The sequence below is a fragment of the Anser anser genome (genome assembly GCF_964211835.1).
Source record: "Anser anser genome assembly, chromosome: 21".
NCBI classification, from domain to species: Eukaryota; Metazoa; Chordata; class Aves; order Anseriformes; family Anatidae; genus Anser; species Anser anser.
Genome location: NC_139742.1, coordinates 8,029,094 through 8,053,581, shown reverse-complemented (window position 1 = coordinate 8,053,581; position 24,488 = coordinate 8,029,094). Strand labels below are relative to the sequence as shown.

At 39.0% G+C, this 24,488-nt stretch overlaps 1 protein-coding gene across 3 annotated transcripts in view; it reads left to right on the top strand.

The window, feature by feature from the left end:
* The window catches only part of MED27 (mediator complex subunit 27), a 141,076-nt gene that overhangs the window by 81,557 nt on the left and 35,031 nt on the right, over positions 1-24,488 (top strand). For all 3 annotated transcript variants that reach the window (XM_083807187.1, XM_083807186.1, XM_083807188.1), the window contains exon 3: positions 7-137. In XM_083807187.1, the coding sequence (XP_083663313.1) occupies positions 7-137 (131 nt within the window). The remainder of the gene's footprint in view (positions 1-6; positions 138-24,488) is intronic.

Sequence of the window (24,488 nt, the reverse complement as noted above, 5' to 3'; positions counted from 1 at the left end):
ATCCAGTTGCAGTACCATGCAGGGCTAGCATCTGGCCTTTTGAATCAGCAGTCTTTGAAACGGTCAGCCAACCAGATGGGAGTATCTGCAAAACGCAGACCGAAAGCCCAGCCAACAACTCTCGTCTTACCCCCTCAGTAAGTCATGGACGATGTTGAAGGGCTTACATGGTGGGGTGGGGTTATTTTTAACTTTTTATTGTAATTATTTTTATTAAAAAATGCATAATGATGAAAACTTTGTGCTTGCATTTTTGTTTCATGTTGGGTGGGTGGGGTACCCTATGGAAACAGTATTTTGTTTCTTCTACATTCGGAGGCACTCTGACAGCAGAAAAGTTGCAAGGATTCTTCTTCATAACAGGGCATATAAGTTTTTACAACACGAGATTGTCATTGAGGAATGATGTTCCCTTGATTAGTATGACTTGGAGCTTCAAGTAGCACTTTTCTGAAGGTCCTAAAAGGCTGAAGCCAAAAAGTCTTTGGTGTGAGTACTTTTTTGACAAATGTCTGTTCTGAGTCCATCTGTTCACCATATGTTAATTTTGCATTGGATCTAAACCTCTTTTACAGGTGACAAGCAATTATGAGGACACTTAGAAACTGTTTGAGGACATAGAGTATCAACACTTTAGGCGGTCTGTGCATTGATGCCAAAAACACAGAGATGTCCACAACTAAACTTAAAAAATTAATAGACTACTTAAAATATTTAGTTACATATAAGAAAATGATTATTATGTAGAAAATGAAGCACTAAGCAATTATTCGTCGTACTGAGCATCTTTGTAGTTAGTGGAAGCTGCGTGTTTTTTCACAGAAGAAGAGTCACTGATGTATAAACTATGCTACTAAAAACTTGGTTATAATAATAAAAGTCCTTGTTGTCACTGGAGTCCACAGGGCGAAGTTGATGAAGGAATCAAAAGGAGTTTAGATTTTTTTTTCTTTATATGAAATGATAACAGATCACAGTAAACAGAACTCTCCCCTTGTATATTAACTTTAAAGGGTTGCTAATTCAGGAATCCATAAAATGTGCTGTCGCTTTACCGGTACATCAGCCGAACAGGAATGGCTAGAAGGGCAGCTGTAGCAGAACCACAGGTTTGCAAAACAGACGCTTTTTCTGTTATATTTGTGAAAGAACAGTGGGGTATTGTGACAAACTTTGGTTCAATAGTTGTTTTCTTTGTTGGGGTGTCGAGTTTTGAGCATAAAATTTCTCTGATTGAAGTCTATAAACTAGAGCACTGTGATACCAGTTGTCACAGGTTTTATTCAGAGGCCTTAAAATAAAACTGTATTTATCATGGCTTCCCCAGTTACTAGCAGTACTCATAATGAGGGAGAAAGAGCTGGCTTACATTTTTGCATATAAAAATCTTTACTTGTATATTCTATGTCATGAACAAACAACAACAAAAAATAACTGAAGATTTTCAGCTGTATAGATCTTAATATGGTAAACGAATGTAGAAGTATTATATGTCTTTTTATCTGCAGGTGATTTTTCCTTTTCATTCAATGCTGCATTTATCTGCCATTTGGAAATAGAATTAAATTTGAACACAGTAACTAAAATTTGGCTAGTCTTTGAATTATATTTTAGTATATTATTACCACTTCCAGCATTATTCATAGTAAAAATCTGTTTGTACTGAGCTGAGCCCTTTATCTATCCCTCGTTTCTTGTTCTCTGACTTCTTTGACCTTTCTGTTTTTGTTCTTATTTGCTATCTTGGTGTGTCCTAAAAGAGAAAAATAGTTATATTAAGTCAAATCGTATAGCTGTTGAGCTCAATACCATGTCTCTAACACAAGGCAGAGGCAGATTATGAAAAGACTTATGAAAATAGACTTATGAAAAGTGTTCTTAAAAAAAAAAAAAGGTATGGCAAATGGGATTTTAACATCTTGATTTTTCTATAGTTTCATGCAAATAATGATGAATAATTCTGTGATATTCTTTTCTTCATTCTCTTTAAAATGCAGAAGAAGAAAACATGCAGGTACAGAACTACGTATCTCCTTGAAAGGGCATCTTAGGGAAAAAGGTGGACTTTTCTGACTTCAGTGCAAATTTTTCTGTGGCAATTCAGGAATTTTATTTTATTTTTTAAAGCTTTATTGATTAGTCAGGAAAGGGGTAACTGTTTTTTTGTCTCTTTTTGCTTTGATTTATGCTAATAAAATAAAGTTCAGTGACAAGTCTTTGGGCTGAGTAACAATGTGCTATGAGTCAAGCATATATTAAATGTTGTTCAGAACAACTATATTACCTAGAGCTTTCCTTAAACATAAGTAGAGAAAACTGGCTATGTACCAAGACGTCATTTTAAGATTGGAGGAAATAGCAGCACTGCAGTAATCCTTTTCAGTCAGTAAAGAAATGCAGGAAACAGTCTTGCTCAGGAGGTAACAAATAATGCTTTGGGCAAAGTATCTTCTAAAAACTGTTTATTTTGATGCTTATTCTGGATACGTATGCTTTGATATCTAATGGCTTTATTTTAGTCACATCAAAGAGCATGCTGCTGAAGTTCTTATTTATTTTCCTGTTTCTTGAAGAAACTGCATAGGTAACTTTTGTTGTTGGTGGTATTAAATTCTAAATGGTGATGCAATCTGAGCAGTTACCTTGTTAACCATATCTTTGGTCTCTATTGCTGTGGTGACACTTGAGTTTTATCCCACATGCTGAGTATTGCCAAGTGGTATGTCTTGGAAGAGTGGTGATGCAAAACATGATTTTTGTCTTGTGGCAACTCATTGTTCACTTGAGGCCTTCATTTCTCTCCTTTATCTTTTTCTTCTCCTTTTCTTCTCCTTCCCTCTGCAAAATATCTCTTAAAAAATACATAAAATAAAAAACTCCAGCCTGTCTTACATGCTAAACAATTCCTTCTGCTTGCAGAAGGAGCTAGAGAAGGGGTTTTGCCAATGGCCCAGCTGATGCTTGGTAGTCCTGCTCGTTTGTCCCTTGCCAGTCTTAGGCCATCTTTTGATATACTCTGGTTTGGGAGTGAGCAGCTCTGCGTTATCACTAGTAGATATCTGTAATATCATCAGTCATTTTGAATAAGAAGATATTTTTTAAAATGGAAGGTCTCTGTCCTAGGTGACTGCTCTTGGTAAAATTTTCATTTTCTCTCTGTTTTTATTATCTGAGGGCTTCTAAGGGTGCCGAATTGAAACAGGCAGCTTAGCACATCAGGTGGCATCTCTCACCTGATTTTGCTGTATCTCAGTTTTGAAAAGGGGCCTTGTGGTGTTCGTGTTTGCTTTTCAGTCTTGGTTTCCTCTGGCTCTGAAAGTGCAGAATACTGGCTTGCTATGTATCGCATTTCTAGCCAAGTGTATCTGTATGAGAAAATGACTAACTGCTGGCTGCTTTCTCTTCTTGCTTTGTCCCTCCTTCTGTCTTCTATTAACAAGACATCTCCCTGTACTTGCTAATAGATGCGTTCCCTCACATGCTTCTCATCTGGCTGCTGCTTCCTCCCTTCTGGTACAGAATCGCGGAGCAATGTGTGCTGAAGTGCTGAAAGCTGTCAGCTCCTTCCAAGTGACTAGGAAAGCGTATACATGCAACACTTCGGGAAGCCAGCATGGCTTATTTTTGAGGGGGGTCTGAGGTGGGGGTGGAGTGGGTTTGCTTTATTTTATTTATCTAAAAAGAAAAAGATTCTTAGGTTTAGGAATTTTTTTTTTATCCCCCTCGACATATATTCATTGATGCAGTTAATTAATCTTGTATTATTCTACAGTAAGTGTCTGAAAAGCAAAGTCCTGCTGACGGTGTCAGCTCCCCGACCCCTGCAGGAGCTGAGCACTACGCCCCGAGCAGTTTGGGAGGGCTGGGAGCAGCGAGCCCACGCAGGTCCCTGCCAGCACGTGTCCCTGCCAGCTGCCACCCCGCTGAGAGCCTGGCAGGCTCCGCTGTGGCACCGTGCTGCTGAGAAATGACAGCAGTGAACCACTGCGAGGTGAGGAGGAAGAGAGAAAAGAGGAAGCACAGGACGTTGGCTTTGTGCTCATGCGGTTGTATTCGTTGGCGCACACACAGGAGAGTCAGTTAGTATTAATGGGAATTTTTAGGGTTCTCAGCTGAAAACCCTGGGACTCTGATAGCTCTGTGGCATGGGGCTTTCTCGGTGTTCCCGACTTAATCATTCGTCTTCTCTGCCTGGAAGGAAGTTGCCAGAACAAGAACTTGCTCACCACTATAAGTACTGAGACTCTTGCCCTTTATGGTGCCTTCTAGGGTCATTTGTTGTGACATTTGTAGTTCTGCAGAAATAAGGACACTATAAACAATAAACAATTGCAAGTCTGCTGCTTGTTTGACAACTTCAAGCTCAGTGGATAGAGAGGCTTGAGTAAAAATGAGTCCAATTTTTTGTTTTAGGGCACTTCAACTTGTCTTGTAAATCTTGTGTGCTCTGATGGATTTCCTAACTTGACAGTGAAAACATGTTAATAGATTGAGTAAAAATCTTTGTGAATTTAAACTGTATTGCTAGAAGCAGACCAGCAAAATTACTTTTCTTTAAAAAAAAAAAAAAAGACATGCTGCCCATAATACTGTTGTAGATAAATGAGCAACAAAAAGCTATGAAGATAATTTTTCTTTTAGAATGGAATAAGGACTTGAGGATAGACTGCTGGGTAGAGACTCAGGAGGGCTGTTCTTTTAGTGGTATAAAACCATTTTTGTATAATCTCTAGGTGCCGTATAACAAAATTCTGTTCCCACATCATGTATCCACAGAATGCAGAGTCCTAAGCACTGACTTCTTCCATCTTTCTGGTTGTATAAGTGGCTGGATTAATAAGAAATCTTTTGTCAAGATTGCTTCCACAATTTATTGTACAAAACTCCTCATCCCCTCATCTTTTGGTGGCTCCCATCCCCTTACTTTTTCTAGAGAAGATGGATATATTCAAAAGAAGTTCATACTTGCTTTGGAGCTACTTTACCAGAAGATGCTCTTCAGTGAGCAGTCTCCTTTAGGAGCTTATTTGCAGGCTCAGCAGACGTGTGTTCATCTGGATGTGGAAAATAAACTTACAGATATACCGAGCTCTGTTCATTATAGCTTGGTTCAATACTAGCATTGTCAGAAGTGTTGTTTTTTCATAGTATTAATGCCCTATCAGATTTAACGATTCTGCTGTACAAGTGTCATTACAAGATTCTATTGTATTTGTTAAGAGCCTTCTTCAAGACATATCAGGTGAGTCTCGAGGAAGAAATGTAACTAAAAATAGTCAGCAGTGTAGTAGTCAAAAAAATGACTGACTTAAACAGTTAACTGAAAGGTATTTGTGTATATGTATATAAGCTATATACCCAGTCGTTAAATGTGCCAAAATAATTTTATTTGGAACTTAACTTGTGTAAATTATCATTTCTACATTAAGAAAAATCCAGATAAGCCCTTTGCCAAGAATTTTTGAAGGACAAGTTTTTTTTCAGTACTTTGTTTTATAAACAGCATCTAATTACTTCCTAGGTTCAGGAGTTTCATTATGAAAGAGGCAGATCACACTAAGGATAATGGCAGAGCTTGCTTAAGCCAAGAGATGCTTGTCGTCATTGTTGTTCTTAAGACCATATGTTTAAAGTCTGTTTTTAAGACCGTATGTTTAAATTACATTTATCTCATCTGACCTTGCTGTGTTAGAGGTCTGAAATCCCAGCCAGGAATTCATAATCCGAAACCAAGAATCTGACGCACCCGTTAAGCGTGACACCAGTATGTAAGCTGTGGGAAATGGGGTTGTTTAACATGCAAGTGTTGGTACAGCACCCTCAGTGAGCACTGGGAGCTGGAATCTAACATGTGGGCCTGTTCTTAAAAGTATTCAAGAGTGAAAGTGCAAAATGTGTGGCTGTTTTTTCCTTTTTGAGAAAAGTCATCAGAAGTTCTTTGTGCAGTTCTAAAATTCTTCTTTCCCCCTACTGGCAAAGCCGTATTAAGTATCAATATTCATTAAATACCACCGAGATGATAATGTAATAAAGAAATAATCCTCGGGCCCACATCTATACTTCTCTCCAGAAGAGTTGAGGTTGAGAATATAATTAAAGATTAAAACTCTGTTTGCATTCTGGAACATGGAGATATCTTTTTGTACATGATGGGGAATTGTATTAATAAGGAGGAGATCAGTTTCCAATAACTTCGAATACTTGGAGCTCACTTAATATCCCTGTTCATGTTTAAGTTTCTCCCGGTATTCTGTTAGCTTGACTTTTAGCAAGACAGTGCAACAGGAACTGTAAAAGAACATGTTGCTACAATGTGTGACCCTTTTGCTCTGCAAATTACTCCCTTTTTATATGAGGGAAAAAGATTAAAAATTAGTTCCTTATCATGTAAGACGATAGCGTTTACATGAATAGGTTTAATTACTTTGTAGCCATGCACTATGTAGATCAAACATGAATTTTATTATTCGGTATCTTGTGAACAATTTGGATCACATTTGTATTGTTTTCTTTTTGGTAATTTGATGAATGCCTGTTCTGCACAGGTTTTGTGAAGCTGTTTTAGTGTGAGCTGCAGCATATTGTCATGCAGTGAGATTGCATTTAATCTTAACTCATACTGACTTAGTGTGTTCAGAGTTTACTTGGACATCTTGCAGGACTTCTTGTTAACCGAGTCTCCAGTATTTCGCTTGGTCAGAATAAATACGGAGTCTCTTTAAAACTTTCTATATCATACTTCATCAACTTGTTAAATAACTATTACTGCCTTTTAAAGAATTCTAACCAGTCTGTTCTGTCTTTTTTTTTTCTCTGCATGCGTGTAAGTTTTTGTTGTACCTTGTCAGTGTCTTTGTCTTTTTAATGATTTCCTTAATTTTGGACAAAGTGCAAAATATTGGTGCTTTTGTCCCCCCAGATATTGGTATTTCACTACCACAACTAATCTAGCTAGATGAAGTGTTAGCCCTTGGTGACCTCTGCTGAAAAGAACTGTGCTCGTTCCGTAGATGGTTTTGCGAGCATTTGTCCATTAACTAGATGAAAATCCATTACAAATTTTCAAAGCCATGCCATTCCTTTGGGGGACTAGTGTCCATTCTTTTTTAAATATAGTGCTGGAGGGACAGGATGTGACGATGCTCTTCCAGGTTATGCATTCACGTACAGTCTTTCAAAGGAATGCAGATAGTGCAAATACAGCGTTAAGTTTCTTCAAAGGAAAACGACAGAATAGCATGAACTTGCTCAAAGTGCCACCTACAACACTTTCAGAGAATAGCAAAGTCCCTAAGTGATAGTTTTCAAACCATGTAGAATATTAAAAGGGGTAACGAGCAAACAGGAAAGCACTATTTTGACAGCTTTGTTACAGGAAGATAAGTGCTGAGAAATTCAGATCATAATGAATTTCAGCAGCTATTGAAAATACGATAGTTTCAAGTTATTTTAAGATATAGCCGTGTTTTGTTTTGGATTTTTTTTTTCACGTTTCTCCTCTGCCTACCAAACAGAGATGACAACAATTGATTTGAGACAGATTGTTTTAGGGAAATGGGACGGGATCTTCTAAGTAAGTAGTACATCTTCATTTTAGTTTGAGCAAAACCTTTGGGTAATTCTGGTTTCGTCAAATACAGTAAGTATTAAATTTGTATTCTAAGGCATGGGAGGAAAAGCTCTACTTGCATAATCCTAATTTCTTTATCTTCTTGACCACTTTTCCCCACCTAAGAAATGTGGCTGTCAGGGTTATTGTAATGTATGTTGCCACCACAGTATTAGAAATTGTGATTTAAGTTACCCTTAAACTAAATGGCAATTTTTAACAGGTGTAAACTGATCAGGTTCTTTTCAGATTCAGTAGCTGGGACGATCAGATCCCAGAGCTGGGGAAGCAACTGCCATGGTTGAACCTGTATTGTATAACAGATTATGAGGGAAAATTCATAGGTCATAACACATCGTTAAATTTTATTGAACTGAGTTTTATCTAGAGAAGAGCTGTGTATATAGGTGTCAAGTTGTTAATTCTGGTTTTCGGGTGTGGTACAAGACATCCAGGTGCTAAGGACTAGTTAGCTAAAAGATGATTTGAAGCTTTTCAAAAGTTTTTTTCCTAAGGGTCTGTGTTAACAGCAGTGAGGACCGGTTCGCGGAGCTCAGCAGCCCACTGTTCCCAGGTGCAGAGGGGTGATGAGCCTGCCAAAGCTGTGTTACCTTTGGTTTTGTGCACTTTGTTTAAATACTGGGGAAAAAAGCACTCTACAGAGCACTTTGTCACTTTCAGTTGTGTGGTATTTACTGCTCAGCGCTCAGTATAATTTAACTGGGAAGAAAAAAACAGAAGTATTGCTTTGGTTATGAAGGTCGTGTTAGACAACTCCAGTGAGGTCAAATCCGATAACTTACTGGGGCTTTAACATCGATCAGTCGTCGTCCTGTTTGTAGCCAAAGATACCTTACCGAGCTGCACTCCAAAAAAGGGAGAAAGGGGTAGTCCAAGTGAACTTTCAGTTTTGGTGTAAGAGGTAAATAGAATTAATTTGCTTTCTCTTCCTTGTATTCCGTGCTGTCACTAGGGTTATCTGTCGTGTTTAGCTTTGAAACCCTGAATGTGCTTTGCCACGTGTTAAGGTAGCAGAGATACTGAAAGAAGGAAGATGATACAGCTGTATTTTTCATTCTTTCCCTGTTTGGTCTGTAAGGTCTTGAGGTCAGTTGTTTGTCCTTTTCTGTGCTTCGTTAAGGATGTATGTGGTTTCTCTAGTAAGGAGCAGTTTTCAGTAGTGGACCAGCACAGATTTAATTAGCATCTGAAATCTGAGGGGAAAAAAAGGTGGTAAGCGTACTGTAGTGCTCGGTCCTCCGACAGGTATCTGCTGGGACTCAGAGCCCACTTGTGCGTCTCAGACTTCTGCTCTCTGTTACTCTGTAAATGCGATCCAACGTTATTAAATCAGCATTCAGTCAGGGCGCGAAACCCTCTTACAGTGGAATATATATGGGATTTGCATTTATGTTTATTTGGGCCCCAAGTTGGGTCCCAGGATGTGTTCCATGAAGGAGGCACTGCCCTGCAGTCCCCTTGTGCAGCAGGTGGGCCATGGAATCACTGCTGTGGAAGCTCCCCGATGTTGCCAGAGGTCTAGCGAACAGCTGAGTAGGCTCCCCAGGCTGCTGCTCGGGTACAACGGGACTTCATGCAGAGGTTTGTTGTGTTTTGTACCAGCGGCCATTCTTGTGTCTGCTTGGCACCTACTGAGTCGATAGCTTGGTGTTCTGTGCAACTTCAGAAATATGATCCCTCCAAAAAACTTTAATCTTGATCTAATCTCCTAATATGTAGATGTATCTGACAGCAGGGGGGTTTGTAATAATCCTCTTTATTTTGTTATACCTGATCAACGCCTTTTTTCTTTTTTTTGGCTGTAGTCATATGCTGAAATTCATTTCATTCCAATAAGTGCTATACAGCTGCGTATTTTCTTACGAAGTAATTACAGAAAACCAGCAGGCATTGATCAACACAGATAGTCCAAATAAAAGAACTTGACTAAAACCAAATGTTCCTTGCGATATTCATTAACAGGATAATAATTTCTGTTCGTGCCAGTACAAGAGACAGAGGTCATGGATGTTGCTTTAGTCCCAGTAAAATTACTGAGATTTTCATTAGCAGTGTTGTAAAATTTTGCAGTGAATTTTAACACGGGAAAATCTGTACTATCCGTTCACTTTTCAGCAAGTATTCTAACCAACCACTGTGGAAAGAGAGTGCACGTAATTAAGATTTCATCATTTCTTTACAGCGTAAAGAGCTTCTCTTACCAGTTTGCTGTGAGCCGTTCTGGACTGCTAGCCTTAGCTCGTGTGTCCTTGTAGCGAATAGCTCCATGAACATGTCTTTCTTGGAGGCATTAGCTAAAAGAGGCCTTGAGCTGATTGTTGTTCATGTTTTGGTGTCGTACTCAGCAAACTAATCCCGCAAATAGGATTGCTCTGGGTGTGATGCACAGCCTTGTGTGACTGAGCACAGCGATTTGAAATAATTCCCATCTACTTTGCCAAAGATTAGCTGGAGCACTTCACAGCTGGGAGATGAAAAAGCCGTATCTCGCTGGAATCTGGGGGCCGTGTACCATCTTAGCTCTGCGTGTTCATTTTCCAGGATATGCACAGATCCAAAGCAGTGCGTAGCCCTTAGTGAACGTTGGCGTTACTGAGAATTGCAGTTCTGTTGTAAAACAGCAAAGTTCTGACTCTTTGATGTATGCTTGCCTTAAAGGTAATGTTTGGGTGAGAATTGTGCCATTAAACGGTGGCAATTAATTAAAAGTTGTTCCGGAGCCCCAGCCATTAGAAGGTGCCCTTGCAGCCTTTAGAGCACAACACCAGTATTGCACTGTAGGGAATCCCTGTACTTTCAGAAAAAGGAAAGTTAAGGATGAAGATTTTAATGTGTAATTAAAGGCTACAAATACTAGTTTAACTGCTTGTTTTTTTGTCCAAAAAAGAATGGAACAGGCTACTGGTGGTTGGGCTAATTAGTGAAGAACAAGCTAGATAAGAGAAAATTTTATGAACTTAATAATGATATCAAAGCTGTTGCTAAAGCTCTGATTTTCATCATATGATTGCTTTAACCCCCCTCTTTTTAGCTCGACTGTGTGGAGGGGGACTAGAGGCTGCTTTGCTGCAGCAGGCGATCAATCTGAAAAGAATAAATTAAGCCTGCCGCCTGCCAAATTCAGAAATGCATTACAGCAAGTGTTTCCATATTCATTGCTTGTATATTCCATTGTCAAAGATGACAAGCAAAAAGAGCAGAGCCCTAATAAGGTGGGGGAGAAGGTCTCTATATTTCGATGCTTTAGCAAAACCAGCATTATTGCGTAACATTGTGTAATATGATGCCATATGAACTTTGAATGTATTTATTAATGATGTCATTTCTGTACTTCTACGCGATTCCAAGTAACCTTTAGCTATTTAAGGGAAAAGCTAAACAGCCGTAGTGTGACAGGAATAAAAGTACTTTCAAATGTGAAATGTGCTGTTAAGAAGGAAGCTCTGGATGTTTCACAGTAAGAAAACTTTGACGAATCTTACCTAAAAATAAAGACGATTACAGTCACCTGTATCTTTGACAATAACTCAAGAAAAAGGGAAAGGTTTCCTGAGCAATGAACTGCAGAAGGGGATTTACTGGGGGACTAAAGTGGGAGTTACCTGGGGACCAAAGTGGCTGCTCCCATCCCTGAGGACCGCAGTGTGCATCGTGGGCATGGCAGCGCTGCCTCGGGGCGGCTGTGTTCCTGCTGGTCAACTGACCCGGCTTCGGAGTTGGAGAAAGACCGGGAAATGCCCTATCTGGAAAGGATACACAGTAGGAGAACTGCTTTGCTATGCTTTCTTTACTTGATGTTAAAAATAACTGTTGTTACTTTTTAATTTCACTTTAGGGCATTGGCAGGGTATTCATGTGTTTACAAGGAACCCTATGGATGGGTTAAATGAAAAAAGCTTGGGTAGCAGGTTCTAGCTGATCACTTCATAGTTTTCCTCTAAACATTATCTTCATTTCTAATGATTTTAAGTATTTTGGTACAAGTATTTGCTTGTCCCAATTTCCCAATTGCAAGTATGAAAAAATAAAATGCAACCATTTGAAATTTCACTGGGTGAAGTTATTTGGTTTTCATTTCTCTGTGGATGTTGCTCTACTGTTATTTGCATTCCTGATGGTTTATTTTTGCAGAGCTCTTCCTCTTTGCTCTATAGATTTTTACCTACTAAAGTCTTAGCACTGTTTTTGTAACTTCATTATAATTATTCAGTAGTATGTGTATGTTGTTTTGAAAACAAGTGTGGTAGTGTAACTTACATTTCTAAGTGGACATAGATACATTTGCCTCAGTATTTTAGTTGATTTCCCCGATTCTTATTTTCGCATGGGTAAAATAGGGAGTAAAATGCTGGACAAGGAAGACCTTATTAATGTTAGCAGACTATTCTGACTTTTTTCTGTGGTTTTTGGTTCTTACAAATTTTATTTTGGGAAAGAAGGTAATACATTGGTGCAGAGATCATGATAAAATAGTGAATTAGTCATTTAACTTTTGCAGTGTTTATCTGCACACCTCGGATGAAATGAAATAAAGTTTACATTCTATGTATGATCATTTTGCTCCATTATTGCCTGTGGTACTTTGTTTCCATCCATCACAAAATATAATTGTGGAATAGAGATCGGCCTTTTCATTCTCACCAACATATGTTTAAAAGCACTTAAAGATGCAGAGCTTCCTGACTAAGTTATTGCAGACCAAATTGCTATTTTGTTGAGTTGCTGTGTGCCTCGGTTTCCCCACTTGAGCTGTATGAATTGTATCAGCTGGGAATTGTGTGGGAGTGCTGAGAGCTACTCAAGTAATACTTGTACAAAGCTGGGATAAAAGAAAGCATTAACTGTAAGGTAGATACTTTCATATAGGTCAGGAGTCTGGAATTTTGTCTTATCAGTTGTTCAAGCCCAGTTAATTTTTTTAAACAAAATTCAAAGTCTAGGAGTGACATGTGAAGAATGAATGGCCGTATCATTCCTACCTGTGAGACCCAATAGGAAGCTCTAACTATCCACTGTCAGCATTCATTCTGATAAATGGATGGTGATGTATTATTCTGTATCTTTTGTGTTCTTGCCTTTAGGTGTTCATTTCAGTGATGGAAGACAAAGTGCAGACACATGAAATAATTACACAGCAAGCTTGGCTGGAGCCTGTCAGTCTGTGTCAAGCTCCCTAGACGTCTTGAATCTCAAAATTGTTGTGCTCTTTTGCTGATTGTTACATTTAATGTTTGGTGTTAAAATCAAATACGCTCCAGAAGTTGCAAAAAAAACACCTTACTGTTTTGATGTATTTTAAGTCAAAGTTTAACAGCTCTGTCCAAAATAGCGCTATAAAACTGAGCTCCCCTCAAGCCAAAACCCGGCTTTTCTACTTGTCTTTTACATGCAGATCCTTCTATTTCATTTTGGCTTTTGTATTTTGACAGATGATGCTTTTGCTCATGACAAATCTGTATGTGCCTTGTAGACAGGTCTTATAAAAAGAGCCCTTTGTGAAGGACTGAAATACAAATCAAGCTTGGATCTGAATTTGGGGCTCATCAGCTACATGGCAGACTCATAGTGTGAAGAATCCCAGTTGTAGCTAAAAGTACTCCTTGGTGCTATTTATAATAAAGGTAGTTTAAACATTCATTGCTTTTTAGTTTAAAAAACAAAAAGAAGGAATTAGGCTGGTTAGGCAAATGTCACTGAGCTGTATGGTTAGCAAGTAACCAGCATATTTGAAAGTTTGGGAAATAATTCCTGGTTGGTAATCATCGGTCTGGTGTTTCGGTTCCTGAAGTGTGATCCATCCACTGCGTGCACTGAACAGATTCCTGCTTGTATTTCCTCTGTTCTCATGTGCAGTAACTATTCAGGTACTGCTTCTGTTAACCCTCTGCCTGTTGCAGGTGTTTGCATTTTCCAGCCAAGTCAATGGCAGTGGAAAAGTGTGCTGTGGCAGTGGGTGCTCCGTGTTCCCAGCTCTTGGTTGCAGCTTGATTTCCAGGTAGAGATTGCTCTGGAGTCGCCCAGTGGAGCCTGCCACTCAGGGCTGGACCAGATCAGCCACCAGGTTGCGTGCTTGCATGATCCTTTCTACTTCAAAAGTTTCTCTTAATTTAAACAAAAGGCTGTTTCAGCACCGTGTTTTTTTTACAGCACAATAGTCGGTAAGCAAATCTAATGCTATCTAGTTCTAGGTATTTCTGAGAAAGTGAAACTAATTTCTTGACGTGTCACAACAATGGTGGCTTTTGTATGGCACCTGTAAAATGAGCTTGTTGACAGAAAACGCCAGGTAGAACTATTTTAACATGTGATTATGCTTTGAAAATGAAAATTTATTTTCAATGCACAGATAGCAACTTCAACACCACAGACAGAAAATCAATTATAATTTTTGCTAGTACAGCTAAAATACTACCTGCTGCTACTAATTTCTTTTTGTTGTTCTACAATTGCTGTCTTCCCTGTGTGTGTGTTTTTGTTTTTTTTTTATTAACACATCAATGGAGATAGAAATTCCAATAGCAAAGCCTGTGTGGTGTAGTACCTGTTTATCTCTCCTGGTATGTACTTCTGCATCTTTCTGCTGGTACAGTACCATGTTTGAATCATCTGTTTATATACCCACTTAATTTTTATCATGCCTTAGGCATCATTCTCCACCAGTAAGCTCTTACACAACTGAACTACTGTTTGCTTTTGCTGTTAATTGTTTTGCTGAAGTGTCAGTGTATGCTGTATCTTAAAGAACTGCATTTTGCAGATCTCTCAGACACTTCTGTTGAAAATTTTTTCCACGTCTTAAAATGCTGGTGTAAATAAGCTACTTTAAGAGAAGCTGGTTGTAGGATGGTTTTGAGTTTTCAGGTTGTTTGAAATGTTTGCTCATATCTTAACTTGTTCTGGTTGGTTGGTTCAGAGCATTTCAATAAAGAGGTTCTCTCTCTCTCACAGCCTGTCCAAATAGTTGACTTCCTTCGCTTTCAAATCCTAAGTAAGTATTTCATTTCCATCTCCTGAATGTGAAGGACAGGATATATTGGGAAAACTTTAGCTCTGATTTGAGCATAGAGCCTCTCGAGAGCTGTCAGTTAGCGCTGATGCAGTGTGGCATGCGAGGATGGAACGTGCTCCTTTACTGCCTTGTGATACTGTGCAATATACACACACATTTAAAGTACAGTTAATGTTTTAGGGATTTTTTTTAAGCCCTTGGAAAGAGTAAAATGAGCACTCTGTTTTGTTTGCCCTTATTTTCTGTCTTTTGCTATTATGTGCTTCTTACTAGCAGCAGTTTACAAAGAAGCCTATTTTCTGTATAATGGGATGGGTTGCAGACAGACAGTCAAAGCAGCAAACCTTTGAGTAGCGCAGCTGAGGATGTAACTATAACTACATTTGACTTGTTTTCAGTCAAGCTTTCTTTTTCAGCTTTCCCATCTTCATGCTTCCTTTTCAGAGATGTTGTGCAATGTTTGTCTCATTGTGTCTTTTGCCAAGTAGTTATGTAAGCCATTGATTGCATTGCATTGTATAATTTTATTTAAAAAAAAAAAAACAAACCAAAACTATGAAGTGCTATTAAGAATGTGATAGATTTATTAGATCAATAGTTATATTTTTTTTTGTATTTGGAATTTACAGAAAACTTGATTGTAAGTAGGCAGAAAATGAAGAATAATTAAATGTTTAAACAAATGCCAAATACAGAAACACATATCAATTCCGTGAGTAGTGAATGCAAATTGGATATGAATGGAGAGCTGTTTGAAACGTCTGCAAATTTACTGGTGTTCAGAAACCTAACTGCAGGACGATCTTTGAGGTGATAGATGCCATTTGGTAATATTTCATCTGCTTCTGCAGGGCATCAGCTTCAACTGGTTGACTCTCAGTAGCTACGTGTTAGCTAATTAATCTTGTAATTTGCTGTCATGTTACTAGGTGAACCTGTATTCTGGTAGCAGCATGAATTTGAGCTAATGGTTTCCTAATGATTGAAATAGCTATAACAGCCCTGGCCCCCATGGTTGTCTTCAGCTCTCCTCCAGTTTTCAGAAAACATCAGGTTGCTCTTACTGAAAGGTCTGCCTGCTAATACAGATAGTTTTCAGATGTATTTATTAATATAACTGAGCTGCACTCACCTCTTTATACAGTATATTTTTATATATTATGTAATATATATATATACACTATATAAACACCATACTAAAGTAATATATTGATATATATTATGCCTGTCTTTAATATCAAACTATTATGTAGCTTTTGCTCTGAGATGAAGCAGAGTTAGTTTTTAATTGGGTATTTTTTCTGTTTATGGCATCTTAAGACTTTTCCTAGGAAAATATAGAACTTTGTTAGGTGGACTACTCTGGAAGATTTGCCTAGAGAGTTTATAATTAGATTACAATTAAATTATAAACTTTTTTCACAATAAACATGTAAGCTCAACAGCACAACTGTATCATTTGAACAGCCATCTCCAGAAAAGGCAAAACAGAAACACTGTGTTTAAAACACAAGAAAACAAATGTAACCTTGCCTTAAAATACATTATCATTTAATCTCCATATTTAAAACTTTGTCTGTGTGCAGAAGTGTCTTTAGTCAGTATAAAAATCTAATTAAATCTTCTCATGGTAGTGATTCATGGCTGACCCCCTCTTTACTGGAGCATCGTATTAGAATAATAAACCACTCCCTGCTGAGAGACACTGTCATTGACAGGCAAGCGAGACGCTTTGGCTGCTGATTAGAAAAGGTTGATCAGGCTCGTATTGTCTTCCGAGCCCGCACAAAATCCTTTATTGGCCCTTCTGTGGCAGAACTTCTGAAATGCCGCTTGGCAGCCTGCGGCCTGGCGTGGGGCCGGCCGGGATCCCAGCCAGCGCCGGCTCGCGTCGGGCCAGTCACTCACATCGCGGTGGGCAGCCTTTTTAATAGGGACCCTCAATGCACAGAGACTGCTCTTTTTGTAATCATTTACTGTAAAAACCTTTGTAGCATCTCAGAATTTCTTTACTGTGGTAAGCACCTTGACATTCGTTCCTTACAGGAGCCTGCATTTTACACTGTTTTCGAGCTCCATGTTCTTGAAGCTAGGCAATTTTAATGGTCATGTTTGTATTTTCCTAAGGAGATTGTCATTCCTTTTTTTTTTTACTTAGGCAGTTTTCTCTCTTAGGATACCTGCATAAATAGGTTTTTTATTTTTTTTTAGTAGGCTGAAAACTTCTCCCTGCTTGCACTGGAGACAGCTCCTAAAGGAGTTCTTTTACCTCAGATGTTTTGGGCGGGAAAGCTGGGTTATGTTTTACTCTTTAAGGAACCTGTGCAGGTGAGGTAAAGAGATGCAGATACAAGAATATACTTTTGAACAGAGCAATGTTTGCTTCCCTTAGTACTTTTTTGGCTTCCATCTGGACTTCAGCCCCACGAAGTACTTCAGTCTCTGCTCTGCCTGGTGAGCACAGTGGAGCAGCACAGGCAGAGCACAGACTCCAGCATTTAAAAAGCCACAGCGAACATAAATCCTTTCTGATCTCCGCTGTGGTTGCACACTGATCCTTGTGTGTGAGGGGAAATAACATCAGATGAGAGAGAACCTGATTACAAGAGTGGGAAGGTAGCCAAGAAGGTGCAGTGAAATTCTGGAGAGTCGCTTCACTGAGGTGTCTGGACTGTGTTTGGCAGGCCCAAGGGTTACTGGCACGATAAGCACTTTCCTCTAGCAGACTCCGTTGTTTACTTCTGCTGGTGGTGGTGGAGTTGAAAGAGAATTTCGTTTTCCAAAGTACTTAAGGGAATTAATCCTCTACCCCGCTGACTTTCAGTGGAAGCGATGCAGTTCATTTCCATGCGCCCTGTAAAAATCCCAACCGAAGGCAACTTGCTCTGGAATGAGAACAGCTTGTTTAAAAAGTCACGGAGGAAAAGGTGATGAGAGGCATGTCTTCTAGAAAACAATGTTTTGAAGGGCTTCCCTCCTCCAAATGTTTGTACAAGAGAGTCTTGAATTAATAAATACCTAATTGTACTTGTTATATGCAGCTTTTGTACTAGAGGGGTGTAAAGATGACCTTGAAGGAGACTTTGGATAAACCTCTGAGTTTTAAGAGATTTTTCATCTCTGTAGTACTGGAGGAAGGTTTAAATACTTGGTCAAAGCATAAGCCTGAAGTGAAAAATCAGGATTAAGTATGAAAACGACTCAAGAAAACTTAAGAAGTACATGATCATAAAACTTGAAAGAGGTTTTATGGTAAAAGTTTTTGATAAATTGATTGTACTGTGTTGCACAAGTCATTGTTTGTTATAGTATTTCATCTTTTTTTGTTTTTAACACCTCTATAGAAAGTCAGTTGGGAGTTTGGCTATCTGCTGTTGCATTTGTAAAAGGTGGAAGGTGATGGTATTTGGGAAACAGATGACCAGTCAGTTCCCAAGAGGCAAGAACGAGAGGGTTGCAGTTGTGCATCCATTTGGTCCTTGGTTTCCAAAGGTGGCTGTGAGTCTGGTTGACTATGGCTTCACAGCGGGCACTGCTAGAGATGCTGTTTTATGGCTATAACGGGTCACATTCTGCCCCTTAAATGACATGGGCTGTCCAAGGTTTGGGTGAGGATAATGTTAACGAACAAGCTGGGGATGGGGACTCGGCTGCCCTGCTTGGCTTCGGAGGCTGTGTTTCTGTGTTAGTTCAGGGGCGCCGAGCATCCCAGCTCGTTTTTAACATGCTCCGTTCCCTGCCTTCAGTAAAACTCAGCTTCTTACAATAATGGAAGTGCCTCTGTGCTGTCTGTAATTATTCTTGCTGTCTCAGACTGAGCGTGCTGACATGAGATTGAAATTTGAAAAATCCTGCACTCCAAAGTGCTTGGAGAAGGGCTCGCTCATCAAGTCTGTTTGCAGGAAATAAGACAAGGGGTTAGCGTCCTTGGTTTTGTGTGCAAGCATTTGTAATGCTGATCAACACAGCTGATGGAGAGCTGTTTATGAGCCACCAAACATGGGTATTTTTTTAAAAGCTTCTAATGCCTCTTCTGTATTCAAGGACTTCTCATATTTAACTTGGCATTTGAAGAAGCAACAGGTTTTCTGTTTGGACCTTTCACCTGCCAAGGCTTTTTCCTGCTGTTGTTTTTTTGACTTTTTTAAAAATTTTTGTTTGTTTGAATAAGTATAAACAGTTAACGTATGTGAGGTGTGTACACACACACAAAGATATGTCCATGTGTGTCCTTTCTTTTAAAAAAATGGTAGACTTCATAGCCTCACAGGCTCAGACAAAATTGTTGGGTACAGTTAATATGACTGAATGATTTGTGGCTGCCCATCTATAATGCATTCTTCAAAATTGTGTACTAGTTTTTGAGAAGTCATCATGAAAATTGAATCTGAGTTACTGATAATGTAAGTAACATCACACTGCACGCTGCAGTGCCGTTTGTGATTCATTACTCTGATGTGCAGTGTGATTTTTTTTAATGTTTATTTTTCACCTTCAATTGCCTGTGTAATTAGAGAAGAATCTCAAGTGTCCTTAAAGGCTTGTATCAAGTACCCTAAGTACCTTAGAAATACTGCTCTTAGGATTTGGCTTTTTTGCCATAGTAAATCATTTTAATAAACCACAAAGATCTTGAAGTGGACAGTCTGCTGTGTCTGCTTGGAGCCTGTTGGTGAGGCCTAAAATTTGAGTCTTTGATTCCTGGTGCTCCCATTATGTATTCCCAAACCCCGTTCTGTAGGAATTATATAATTCTAAAGGAACGAGCAATGCAGTGTGTCACGACTTCAGTGAGATTGCAGAAGCCATGTTTTTAATGCCTTCATGTCTGTAATGTTTTTGTTTTTTTGGGGGGTTGTGCTTTTTCTCTTGACGAATATGCTCCTTCAGGCACTTCTGTTGATCTACATATCCTTAGATGTTAGCACGTTTACAAGCTTCAGAAATCTGCTTCCACGGTACAGCTAGAGTCCAGTACAGATTCTAAGGTAATAGCAATAGAATAAAACTTTTATATGAAAAAGTTGAATATCTTTGTTCTGATAGCTTCTATCAAGTCATGAAACATACATTGGGTATGGTAGAGTGGATAACCACACAGCCCACCCTACATGCATTCACGAATGAAGGCTGAAGCTCTGATACGCGTGCTGCTGCCTGCATTAGATGCTGACATGGCAGAGACAATAAACGGCTCTGTTTTTAGCCAAAACTAAAAGAAAAACATATGGTGAGGATGAGAAATTCTACCGAGACAGATTTTCAGAGTACTGAGCCATTCTGAATTTAAAGCCTGTTTTAAAACCACATGGTACTGCCTGCATAAGGTCAGAATGTGATTTAAGTAGGGGATACTTTGTTTAAAGCAGAAAATGTCAGGGCTTTGGTAACTAAACTGATATAAACAAAACCTGTCTTAGGAAAAGAGAGTGGTTTTGATCATGTTTTGATACTGTTAGACATTCCCCAGAGGTTTGTATCCTTGATCTTCCCTTCCTCTCACTCTGTGCAATTTTTGTTGCCTTCAGTAAGTTCTGGGACTGGATGCACCTAACAAATGATCAGTAAGATCTCCTTCTTCCAGCAGTGCTTGCGTATGGTCAAATACAGGGCAAAAAAAGGTCTAATTGTGCAAAACGTAGTGTGTTTCTTATTCATCAATCTCTCAACCCAAAAGTAAAATATCACTAGTTTTGATAGGTATAGAATACATAATATCATGCATTATCTGTTGCCTTAAATAAAAGGAGGTAAGTACTGTAATTTCTGCTCTGTTGAGGGAGAAATAAAACACAAAAAGTGAGATGAAATTGCTGTTGAAATAAGTCTGCAATAGCAGAGCTGAAAATAATGTGTTATAAAACACTGAATTCCAGCTTTGGAAGAGGAATGGCAGCACAGAATATCAGGATCCCATCACACAGCCCAAACAATCGGACCTTTTGCCATCTGCAGGGAGCCCTGTTTACTTTGTTTAGGATCCTGGCAAGGCAGCTGAGCCAAAGCCCAGCTCAGCCCATTGTCTTTTCCAGAAACAAGACTGAACATGATGCGTTACTTTGAGGATTTCGTCAAAGCACTGCCTGTTGTCTACTGGTTTTACATCAGCATGTCCCAACCTACTCCTGTTTCTCTCTCCCTCACTTTCTGATTGACGTGCCAGTGCAGGGTTGTTTCTCAGAATTTCTCCTGGAGACGTTTGGCATAGCTTTGCTGTATGGAAACTTGTATGTGCATGCTCAAATTTAGGTTAATAGGTGGGGCACAAATTGCTTAACAAGTTAGAAGTAACTTAAGAACTGTCTTTGTAGATAAATGCTTATATAGTGATTCTGATTCCCATCCAGGCCTCTGGAAATTACTGTTGTTGGCATTTAGTCTTAGTTGTGGAGCAACATCTAGTTTCTCAAACAAGTGGAAATAAAAACAATATATGTATGCTGTGAAGTATTGCTTCTGAAATTGTATTATTACTGATGTTGCATAGTTAGGGAGGGCTGTTTTTCCTCTAGAGGTACATATAAAGGAGTTAATGATGTTTTTCATAAAGCATACAGTCTAGTAACAAGCTCAGACAAGATTCTGATGATGACTGTAAAGTAGATGCATGCTTATTTTGTTAACCAGCATTCACACATTGTAATATCCATATTCATCTCTTGATTACTACCGTGAATTTAAGGCATTTTGAAGAATGTTCCATATAAGTACCAAGAAAGCTATTTTGACTGCATAGAGAAATGTCTATGGGAATTTGACTGCAAGGTCTCTATTTGTAACTTGAGGCTTTCCAAATTAAAGTTACGCTATTTAAGATGGTATACTAGAATTTGATGTTGTGAAGAGAAGTCTTTTTGCTCTGTCTTAAAAAAAACAAACCATGCACTGATTAACGTATTCTGAAAACACGCTTTTTCTTATTAAACATGTAGATGTCTGGAGACTGATGTAAGGGCAGGTTTGCATTTCATAAGTATTCAGCATGAGAACTCGTGTGCATTTGTAGTACCACTGTCAACTCATACCTTTGAGGAAGTTCCTTATGTGTTTACACCATGTCACCTATCAGTGGATTCGCAGTGGTACTGAAGAATGCAGAACTGTGTGTGTTGAATAAACAATGTAGTATAAATAACGCATTTTACCATAAAACAATATTTCATTGTTGTAATAGGATGACACCAATGCACAGCATTCCTGTCCCATGAGGTTTGGTCCTTGCAGGGATTGTGCTGGCACGCAGTGTGCACAGCCACATAGTGAGTTGAATCATGAAACTGGTTTACGTTTAATACATTTATTTTATTTTATCTATTTTTTTAAGCCAGATTAGCTCTCTGATCCAGCTCTCCCAGCACAGCTGAGGGGGCTGGGATGTGTCAGTGCCTTATGTCACTGGTGGTGCTGAAGACTGAAGATTGTTGAATCACAGCCTCAGGTTTCTAAATGCCTTTGTGAGTCCAACCCTTAAACACTCTGTCTTGGCTTCTAGAGAACTGTCCAAACTACTCAGCATGCGTTCTTAAGTGCTGTACCAGTTTGGCCTTTCGTGAGTGAGAAGTGCAGATGGCTAAGTGTTTGGTACAGCTATACGTGCATATGCTTTTGAAGCAGACCACCCTGTGTTTATATGTAAACACTTTTAGACTATTTAGGCACAGAAGTTAATCTTTTGCATCCACTCAATAATGAAACGTAATTCCTTTATGACCAAAATAAGACTGCTAGCAAAGTGGAAAACAGGCTATCTTGCCGGAATAAGTGGAAAGCTGCCTCCTCTCGGGTTTGGAGCTGAATCTTTCAGATTTCAGATGCACGTTGTCTCACTTCTCCATGCTGGGCTGGGGATGAATTGTGGTCCAGGATATCTTAGCAAATTTGCTCCTTCCAATCCGCACATTCTGGCTTGCTTCTTCCCACACCCGTGGAGTCACACTACCAAGATGTTCTGGTGCCAGAACTCCCTCGTGCTTGCTGTATGTTGTAGCCCCCAGCCGGAGGAGCTGTATGGAACTCGAGTTCCAAGTTTGCCTCTTGTGCCCTCAGTCTACCTCATGGTAGTTAGAAGTTTGTTAGTTGAATAAGGTAATATTTTTGCTTTACAGCGTATCATGAATAAAGATTTCACAGCAGGAACGGAGGCATTAAAGGAGTAGCGGAAGAATGAGTTAGTGCGCAGATGACAAAGGAACAGAAGGAAGCACAAGGAGCTGTTGTGAGGAGCCTGGCTGAAGTCTTCCACCAACAGAAACTTTGAATTTGGATGAGAGAAGAGAGAGGAAACCATTGCAGCAGTTTGTTCAGAAAGGTCAGGAGGGCAGTGGTACGTCTGTAAGACAAGACAGCCTGGCAAGGAGGTTTATGGCTGGGGAGAAGTTGGTCAAAACAGGCAAATGGCCTTAGTACTGAAGTCAGGAAACAAGCATTTTTAAAGAGGTTCTATACAGAAGAGCAATGGCCTGAAATAACAACAAATCAACAAAACCTGTGGAATTTGGGGAAAGAGGCAGAGACTTCCAGGTTCGATGTACAGATATTGCAGGTTGTGACAGCTGTCTAATCTAATGTCTTGAGACTTGAAGGTGCTTTCTCAGCGTGAGAGTTGTTGAATTTCTTTTCATGCTCTTCATTGCTTATCCAAGCAGGAAGTGTCATTTCCCAAAAGCTGGCAGAGGTCACTGTTTTAATAACTATTGTTAATTGATGCTGCTCAAAAGCCTTCTATCAACTTGAATTTGCTACCTGCAGAGACTTGCTCAGCAGGTAGCTGAATCAAATTAAAACTTTAATTCTGTGGTTAATAAATCATGCTAGAACTGTGACTGTAAGTTTTAAAATATAATATTTCTCTAATCAGATTTTCTGAAAGCTATTTATTCTCTTTATAAAACCTGGGGTATTCAAAATCCTGCCACTGGTAAAAGCATTCAGTCGATTATTCAGCCTAGTTCTGAAAAAAATAGTTGTGCCATTGGTCTTACCAGAGTGGAAGCAGGCTCTTTGCACCCGTCTTTATTAGTGAACACTACACATGCTAGCAAAAGCTTGCAGCACCAGCCCATCTTTCTGAAAAATCGGTCACATAAAAAGAAGCTATTAGCTGTGATGAAAATAGTAACTAAAAGCCCTCCCAGAAATGTGGGAGCAAGTAAATACAGTGCTAGTAAGAGAGAGAATGTGTGGAGAGTTTCCCCTTTTGCTGTCCAGAATATCATGAATCACAGATTCAACAGAATCGGAGCATCTCTTCACCTCATGTGTGGGTTTTTCACTGAGTGTATAAGGAAAGATTAAGCTCCAAAGTATTACAAACATCTGTCTGTTTCTATCTCTATCTAAAACCATTTAACAAAATTTTCTTTCTTCTGGAAGACCTCCTGCAAAAATTGTTAATACCTATATTTCTAATTCTTAAACTGTACTGTTGAGTGGGAAAAAAAATGAACAGCATGCAAGTGAAACACTGCGTGGGATAAATGCTATTTAAATCTTGCCGAAGCTGCTAAACGTCACGCTAACGTTGGATCACTGGATTTAATCCAGTAAAAATGAAAATAAAAAAATAAAAAGGAGAGAGAAAGAGGTCACATTAGAGAACTAAGCCATCTGTCCAGTACGGAATTGAAAGGTATTTATAATGAATTAGTTTTTCATATTATTGTCTTATGGAGGTTCTAGGGGGGAATCAAAGAGTGTTTATCTACAAAGATGGTTCCTGAGTTATTTCTGTGTTGTCAACCTGATGTTTCTCTATAAAACGTCTTGCTTAGTGTTTTGCATAACTAATTAGTCCATTTTAATCAGTATTTTGTAACTGGCTTCCAAAGTTTCTTCCAGTTGTTCCAGGCA